The sequence below is a fragment of the Muntiacus reevesi genome, chromosome 2 (assembly GCF_963930625.1).
Source record: "Muntiacus reevesi chromosome 2, mMunRee1.1, whole genome shotgun sequence".
Lineage (NCBI taxonomy): Eukaryota > Metazoa > Chordata > Mammalia > Artiodactyla > Cervidae > Muntiacus > Muntiacus reevesi.
Window position 1 is genome coordinate 123920383 of NC_089250.1, and position 9438 is coordinate 123929820.

General features: G+C 46.2%; 1 protein-coding gene across 1 annotated transcript in view; it reads left to right on the top strand.

Annotated features, from left to right (window-relative positions):
• The window catches only part of CXCL12 (C-X-C motif chemokine ligand 12), a 28136-nt gene extending 27033 nt beyond the window's left edge, over positions 1-1103 (top strand). Inside the window, exon 4 of the mRNA XM_065922809.1 lies at positions 779-1103. Within this exon, the coding sequence (XP_065778881.1) occupies positions 779-863 (85 nt within the window). The 3' untranslated portion in view covers positions 864-1103. The remainder of the gene's footprint in view (positions 1-778) is intronic.
• The last annotated feature ends 8335 nt before the right edge of the window (positions 1104-9438 follow it).

Here is a 9438-nt window from a genome sequence, read left to right on the forward strand (position 1 = left end):
CTGTGGGGACCCTCACGGTGGGGAAATCGCTGCTCCAGACCAGAGGTGCTCGAGTTTGAGAGGTGAGCAGAGGCCTTCTTAGGACACGTTTCTTGGCTGCAGCGCAGAGCTTCTGGCTCAGCAGGCCTGGGTGGCACCTAACAGGTGCATCTCTAACGGGTTCCAGAAGCTGTGATGCTGCAGGCCCAGGACACAGGACGACAGTGAGCCTGGACTCTGGACTCGGGATACTTAGCCTTGGAGAAAAGACAAAGCTGCAGGGATTGTTTGAAAGCTAAATCAGATTCTCTAATAGAATCCCACCACCCCTGGGGTCCCCAGGCTCACTACGCCTGCTTCCAGGCTGCACAGGAAGCTCTCAGTGCACGTGGAGATGGGAGGGTGTCAGGAGGCGGAGCAGGGCCAGTCCAGGAGTCTCACTGAAGCAGGTGCCCTGCCCACTTGCTGCCTTAAGCCCTGGACATCCTCCTCCTCCACATGTCAGCCTGTCACCATGGACCCAGCCTCCGTGTGGCTGCTTCACTTACTCCTCATTAATTTCTCTGGCTCTCACTCTATTAGTAGGATTCTCGGAGTGTATAAGGCAGACTGCTCCTCACTCACCCAGTACCCAGAGCTTAAGGACTAAGCGAGATGCAGGAGGAACAATCCAGGTTCAATGAATGTCTTGAGGACTCAGATTCTAAAATGGTCTTCACAGACTCCATTGCCAACAGAGGTTACTTTATAGGATGGGATTTCGGGGGAACTGTTTGGAATATCTTCTGTCACCTTCCAGACCCAGTCCCACTCTCTCGGGCCTGACCTCTGCCCTGGGAACCAACCTGGCCAGCACGACTGTCGGCATCACCAGCGGGAGCTGAGGACGACGGGAGGTTTATTCCCTGGAACTTTGAGCCAAGTCACTCCACGCACACCCCCTGCTCCTGCCCCGCTCCTGCTTCTGCTGTGAAAGTTTGGAACTCTGACCCTCTGTCCAGGGTCACTCCCTGACTTTGTATCTGGTGACTGACTGCTCCCTCCCTCCTCCCCACTCTCCGGGAGGTGACTCTGTGTCCTGCATTCACTTTTGTAACTAGTTCCTTTAATAAACTCTTCTGAGCTGACGCTAACTGGAGTGTGCCGTCTCTTCTCTGCTGGGACCCTGACTGCTACACTCACTTTCATATGTCAGATTATTTTCTCCCATGATGTTTGCATTTCTTATAACAAGCCTGTGTTACTTCTACAGTAAAAGTGAACAGCCAAGAGAAGATTCAGGAAAGGCAGCATTCAGCATGCTGCAGGGGCAGGGAACTGTTCCCTGACCTGGCTCACTCTGGGCCCAGGTTTCCATCCCCAAGGGGACACAGAGCTGACCCAGGTCCCTGCATCTATGCATGCGATACCCAGGGGAAGATTTTAATTCAGCAAATTATGATGGTGCAAAAGGATTTGCCAGTAATGACTCAATTCACACTCTGGAAACAGAGTATTATAACTTCATTCTACACTAATTTCACGGTCTGCATCAAGTTCAGAGGCTACAGATCTCTTTGGGGTTAGGCAGACCTGGGCTCCAGTCCAGGTCTGTGTGATCTCAGAGAAGTCACTTAACATCTCTGAAAAACAACCTTGTCATTGGCAGAACCTTGTCAGTTCTCTGTGGGGATAACTGAGATAATATATTTTCAACATTTAGCATAATAAGCACTCAGCAAGTCCTCAAAACACAGAGATAATTCTCATATAATTATTATAAATGTATTCATAACTTAGCAATTGTGAGTACAGTAAGGTGGGCAATGATTTACCTGCTTCTAGTTTTCTATAAGACATGTATAGAAACAAGGTAATTTTGGTCCCATTTTGGCCTGGGCTCCTTCAAGGTCTTCAGTCCCTAGTCTGTCCTTTCTGAGTTGTGGGTCCCAAATTACCTGTGGTCCAACTGGCTCTGCTTTGGGGTAGCAAGCCCTCCTCTTAGTTGGCAGAAGGTCTGCAATCATTAGAAGGTCACTTCATGCACAGGTGTGTTACCACCTGGTGTCTGAGGAAGAAAACTTCCCTCCAACCAGTTTCCCAGGACTCTGGCCGCCAGCCTGGGTGGTCGGCTGGGACAAGCATCTTGCTGTCTGTCACTGAGGGCTTTGCAATTGACTCACTACAGTGTTGGGGCTGCCATCTTAAATGTTTGCTATTCAGTAAGAATCTTTTCCTAAATAGGATTCAAATTCAGTACCTGCAAGAGGACATGGAACAATTCCCCTATAAAGGCACCCCGTTCTTCCTGACCATCCAACCACTCTGCCACAGTCAGAGGGCCCATCCACACCTTTGCATAAAAAGCACAAAGCATTTGATGCTGTTCATCAGGGGGCCGTTTTATGTGAGGGTAGGAGAGTCACTCTGAAGCTATATGTCTCCAGGTCTGAAAGAGCAAAGCCAGTTCCTTGTCCAGCTTCATGGACTGGGAGAAAAGGCTAGCAACGGAGGCTTTCAGGGCGGCATGGGAAGGACCGTTGGTCTCCATGGACTGTGCCACACTCTTACTGTCGTCCCTCTCTGGCCACTCTCCCTCTGCTCATCTATAGCCCAGGTCTGCAAGAGAATCATGGAGATCACAAGTGTAGCATCCTTGTGGCTTGGGCCTTAGTTCCTGGTGTCCAGTATGCAGTTAACAGCTCCAGTTATAGAACTTGTGTCTGCCAGTGGGTTCCCTATGGGACCAGACCCTCCACTGGGTACCCAAAGACTCACAGCTGCCAAACTGATCTTTAAAATGTAAATTATTCACATCCTTCTCCAGGAGTAAAATACTTCATTTTTTTTTTCTGTGCTGTTATAATAAAATTCAAGCATCTCTCTAGAACCCACAGGCCCAAGAAGCTCAGCTTTTGGTTACCTTCCAGTGCTCATCAGAAAACACCCTGTCACCTGTTTCCTGTGATCCTTTCTCCCCACCATTTCCTGTCCCTCGACCAAGTCCCCCTTGCTCCATTTTCAGGACCAGGATGTTTGCACAGAGAGTCCCCTTGCTTGGTCCCTATATCTTCCCACACTGTCCCTACTTCCCACACTTAAAGAAATTCCTCCATCTCTGGGCCTCTTCTGATCCCCCAAGCAGACCATCCTCTCCTCCTCAGTCTTGCCTCTGCATCCCACCCCATTTATCATTTGACATTTTCTCCCTCATCATCTTTCTGTGAATGTAAGTGTGTAAAGGCAGAGCTTGGGCTTGTGCTCAATCACTACGTTATGTCTGATTCTTCTGTGACCCCATGGACTATAGCCTGCCAGACTTCTCTGTCCATGGGATCTCCCAGGCAAGAATACAGAAACAGGTTGCCATTTCCTCCTCCAGGGGATCTTCCTAATCCAGGGATCAAACCCATGTCACCTGCATTAGCAGGTGGATTCTGTACCACTGAACCACCTAGGAAGCCCCATAAAAGCAGAGAACCTTGTCTATTTCCATCCATCACCAGGGCCCTAGAACACTACAGAGACCATGAAAAAGTGAAAAAGTGAAAGTGAAGTCGCTCAGTCGTATCCAGCTGTTTGCAACCCCATGGACTGTAGCCTACCAGGCTCCTCAGTTCATGGGATTTTCCAGGCAAGAATACTGGAGTGGGTTGCCATTGCCTTCTCGCAGAGACCATAGTAGGGATTTAATAAATATGTGAGGATGGATAATGATTTCCCAGGTGCCTTCCAGTTTAGAGCCTGGTCCTGGCTCCAGGCCAGAAGGCCCAGAAGAAGCCCAGGCAGCCTTGCCAGCTGTGGATGGGCTGTACTACAGGGAAATGGAGGCAGGAGATGCCCCAGCCTGGTTCGTGAAGAGTTCACCCTCCCCACCATGCACCTGATGGAGAGGGTCTGAGGATACAGGAAGAGATGGAGGGTGTTGAGAAACTGAGAACGTTCAAGTGTGCGGAGCACTGGGCCGCAGGTGTGGACACCATGGGTTTCCACTGCTCCTGGGCCCGACACCAACTGGTGGGATGCTGGGCTTCTGCGCTAGGCGGCTTGCCCAGGCCACAGCTGGCCAGGCTCAGCTGAGCCTCCCTGGAGGAGGAGAGCTGTATAAACAGGAAGCCGCTGCCGCTGCCCAGATGCTGATGTGCTTTGATAAGTGTCGAGTCCTCAAGTCCTCGGAGGTCTCTTTCTCCCAAACAGTTTCTCTATCGGTTTGAAGTCACAGCCCCGGTGCAGGAAAACGAACTGGAAAGTGTAGATGCTTTCCTCCTTCCTGACTCAATCACTATGGGAGGGATGGGAGTGGGCAGGGGGCTTGGAGAGAGAACGACTGAAAAGAGGAGAGGGGAGGGAGGGACAAGGAATACATGAGAAAAAGGGTGAAGGGGGAGGAAAATAAGGAGAGAAATGAAGGGGAGGGTGAAGCACAGAGGAAGAAGCAAAGGAAGAACTGAGTGATCATATAATTTCTCTAAAGTAAAATCAGATAAACAAAATGGAACCTTAAAAAGCTAGAGGTATTTTGAAGGGATCAATGTATGAAATTTCATAGGTTAGAACTTCTGTGGATGACTTGCTTGCAAACATCGAGTCAGAAGCACTGTTCTTTGAGCAATAGGTCTCTTCAGAAATTCGGTTTTTAGTGTGTGCTCTCAGTGGGGAAGAGATAAAGCAGTTTAGCGCCATTCTTGACAGGTCTCTCCAGCCTCTTTTCCCTGCTTCCTACACTGTCTCCATCATGGACCTCATCTGGCCGAACTGTTCCAGGTAAATCGCTCCGAAATCTCCATTCTGTCGTCATTTCACTTCCAAAAGTCAGTTTCAACTTATCTATTATCATCTCCAGCCTGGTGCCCTGTGGATTTACCTCGAACTCACTGAAATCTGGCCTCTGAGCATCAGGTAATGTACAGAGACAGAATACATCTAAAATAAGAAATAGAATTGCTTTGGAGGAGCAATTTTGTAATTCTGAAGTATTCCTCCACCTCCCCACACATTGCTAGGTTCTTCAATGCAGTGAGAGATCAGTGGCTGTTCATGGAGTGAATCAACTGATAAAAGACGTCACCACCCACCTCAATGGAAATCACTCCATGGTGAAGCCCAGTGAGCCCCACCCCCGACACCCTCCCTGTTCCTCCTCCGCTACCCCCATTCAAGTCTTCTCCTTTGAACTGTGCCATGTAGCATCTTTATGCATCCCCCTCTGCAGCTTCTCCACTCCAATACATTTTGCTGGCTAAATCTTTCTCAGGCCAAGCTTTAATATTTGACATGCATGAGCATGTCCTACTGTGTGCCTAGCTCTGTGCTAAACATCTCACATGCATGGGCAAACAGTCTCATCAAAGTCACCATGTTAGGCAGGTGCCGCTGTCTCTCCCCATCCCTATGTACAAGAGGAAAACTGAAACCCTTGTGCAATACTAGTGGACTTGCCATTGGTACAGCTATGGAAAACAGTACAGAGATTCCTCAAAATACTAGGAATAGAACTGCCATATGATCCAACCATTTTGCTTCTATGTATTTACCCAAAGAAAACAAAGGCACTAATTTGAAAAGATATATGAACTCCAGGGTTCTTTGTAGCATTACTTACAATAGCCAAGATATGGAAGCAACCTAACTGTCCATCAATAGGCAAATGGATACAGAAGATGTAGTATATACATACACACACCTTGGATTATTATTCATTCACGAGAAATGAAATATTGCCATTTGTGGCAACATGGATGGACCTAGGAGATATTAAGCTAAGTGAAATATATCAAATGGAGAAAGACAAAGAAATCCGCAGGATTTCGCTTATACGTGGAATCTGAAAAACTAAACTAACAAATGGGAAAAAACAAGAACAGATTCATAGATATAGAGGGCCAAGGCGTGGTTGTCAGAGGGGAGGGGGTGATAAAATAGGGCAAGGGGATTAAGAGGTACAAACCTTCAATCATATAACAAATACATCACTGGGATGTAATACATAGCATAAGAAATAAGGTCAGTGATATTGTAACTTCTTTTTTTTGACATTGTAACTTCTTATGGGGACAGATGGTAACTAGACTTATGTTGGGGATCATTTCATAATGTATGCAAATGCCAAATTATTGTGTAGTACATCTGAAACTAATAAAATATTGAAAATATTGTACATATACTTTATTTCAACTTAAAAAATTTAACAGTAAGTAAGTCAGAGGAAAATCGAGCTTAGAGGTGGTACAGCTCACCAGGGTGAAGCAGGAAGCGTGCGGTGACTTCACAGCTGATCACTGCGTTGCTCTCTCGGGCTCTTATTTAAGCACTGCTCCTCAAAACTGGAGAACATAATAGTAAGTCCTTCCCTCGGACATTCCAGGAATTATCCAGTCTGTGCCTTGCCCCTTTCCAGGCTGCAGTCTCCTGGAGATCTAGTTTGGCTCCTGTGAACTCCTGCCCCACATGCCTACCTTTGCTGTTTCCCTGGCCTGAAGGGTCATTTCTCAACATATTCAAACCCTATCCCTTGTTGAGGGCCAAGATCATATAAATACAAGATATCTCCTTTTGGAGGTATTTCCATGTGGCTTTGCTGTGTACCCAGTATCTAGCCCTCTTTCGCGACCCCAACCTCCTGAAGATGTCCTGGCAGCACTATGGTGCCTCTCCCAGGTCCCGGGGGCCGAAGGAATGCCCACCCTCTAGTGGTCAAACTGCAGGATATCTCCCAACTATCCCTGCTGTCTTCTCCCCAGCATCCGGACTAAGAGGGAAGTTATTCCTCAGAGCTCACTATGAGCACTCCTTAAAGACATATTGTCTCTGGAGAACTCTATCTCACCAGCCTGCACCCAGGGAGGTCAGTATGTCCAAAGCCTTCCTGAATTCAAGAGTAGAAATACATAGTTGCTCTTCAAATACCCACTCTCACTTTATTGCCAGTTAAGTAATTTGCAGATTTTTAGACTTTGGATTCATGACTCCAGGTCGTTAAAAATAACTGTGAGTTTCAACATGCAATACACTAATTAACAGTTCACTGGCTAATTCCTATCATTTCCCTTAATTCCTGAAATCCAAGTTCTCTCTTTCGCCAGTTTATTAAAATTCAAACATACATCCTGTGTTTAGTCAAGTTCCAGGTGACACTTAAAAAAAAAATACTTTTTAGATGAGATAAGTAGTTGGTATGAATCTGTAAGTACAAATTGATAAAAACTTAAAAGTACTGGACGTGTAAGTTTTTAACCTTTGAGAGTACCGCCACCCCCTCAGGAAAAAGAGCCTTAGGGATAACTTAATAATGTGCAGGAAATTCAGAGGAATCTGTTAGTCTGATGCTCCCAAGCCCCACCTTGGAGGAAAGTACAGAAAGTTAAATGCAAGAAAATTTAGGACCTGAAGCTATGCTAGTTTAACTAAGAAACGAGAGGTGGCAGTTTGGGTTGGGAAGTTAGATCTGGGGGGCTTCAACTCCCAGCTGCACGTGTGGTTGGCAGTCTACATGGAGACACTCGTAACAGCTCATGCACCCAGGGTTGACCTGTTCTCTGCCTCTGGGTCTCTGCCCTTTCAGCAAAATATGGGGTGAAAGGGCTGGTCCCTGAACCGTGCAGAGGAAAAACATGCATGCATTCTGAGGGTTGCAGCTAAACTACACGCCCCAAGGTCTCAGTAACCTTCGACGCAGCCCTAAGAGGCATGATTGCTAGATGTCCAATGGCTTTCAAGTTCTCACCGGTCTTCTTCTCTGCAGTAGGTTTTGGGAGGCATGCTCAAAACCAAAGATTCTCCTTTTGAACTTTCATTCTGCTAAGTTGTATACACATCTCTGGGTTGGTAAGTTAACTTTGGATCTTAGTTCTCTCATCCAAGGCATCTGAAATTCCTCCAAGCTATATACAAAGTCCTGATCAGAGCTTCTACAGTGGACCAGCATCTTAAATGCCCTTCTGGCAGCTTGCCCTTCTTCCCCTAGTCTGCAGGTGATGAGAGAGACCTGGGAAACAGGTCTTGTTGAAGACTAACTGCATTTTGAACCCTTCTTTTCTTTTATTGTTGTGGTTTAGTCACTAAGTTGTGTCCAAATCAAACTCATGTCTATTGAGTCATGAACAGTGTGTCATGGTTGGAGGGCATCACTGACTTTAGGACCTGTCTTATAATTCTTTTGCAATTACCATGGATTTCTTCCATGCTGTACACATTTCTAGATGCCTTTTAAAAAATGGCACCAGAATTGAGTTTGGACTGAAAAGCAGGACTATGATGCTTCCCTCCCCTCCCCAGGGGAAAAGGTACAAGCAGGGGTTCTCCTTTGTCTAATCCATTTGACAGTCATTCCTGGCTCTTTCAGCTGGCTTGTAGCTCATTTACACTCAATGTGGAAAGGATGCCCCATGTTGCCCACTGCAACTCCATTTTCATATGTTAGAGATACACCAAAGTGACAGACTTTATTTTCTTGGGCTTCAAAATCACTGAGGGTGGTGACTGCAGTCATGAAATTAAAAGATGCTTGCTCTTTGGAAGAAAAGTGATGACAAATCTAGACAGCATATTAAAAAGCAGAGATATCACTTTGCCGATAAAGGTCCATATAGTCAAAGCCATGGTTTTTCCAGTAGTCATATACAGATGTGAGATTTGGACCATAATGAAGGCTGAGTGCCGAAGAATTGATGCTTTTGAACTGTGGTGTTGGAGAAGACTCTTGAGAGTCCCCTGGACTGCAAGGAGACCCAACCAGTCCATCCTAAAGGAATCAGTCCTGAATATTCATTAGAAGGACTAATGCTGAAGCTGAAGCTCCAATACTTTGGCTATCTGATGCAAAGAGCCAACTCATTGGAAAAGACCCTGATGCTGGGAAAGACTGAGGGCAAGAGGTGAAGGGGGCAACAGAAAATGAGATAGTTGGATGGCATCATCAATTCAACGGGCATGAGTTTAAGCAAACTCAGGGAGATGGTGAAGGACAGGGAAGCCTGGTGTGCTGCAGTTCAAGGGTTGTAAAGAGTCTGACATGACTGAGCTACTAAACAACAGCAAAAGGTTATAATGACACTTTTCCAAACATTCTTTCTCAGAAAAAATTAAAAGAGAAGGGATGGGCCTAGAGTCTTCCTGAAGTCGAGATATGGAGAGTCAGATTTTCCATCCCCTTGTTCCCTCCTCTCCACACAAGTGTTCATGGCTCTTCACACCAGCCTGGGTGGTGGAGACCAGGAAACAAACAGCCTGTTCCTTTCTCTTCCCTTCCTAAAAAAATGCATTTCCCTCCAAAGCAATCTTATAATTTGTGTATGTTCCCAGTGTCCTTCATTACAGGTGGCTGGCAGCCAGCTCAAGGCAAACTGTGAAATTCACAAGAGAGCCCTTGTAGATGGAAAGAATCACTCACTAACTCTAGTAATTATGCTTTTTCTTTTTATTAATAGATTAACCCTCCAACGTATCCTCAGCTAAGTAATTTATCAAATATAAATTCCAGAG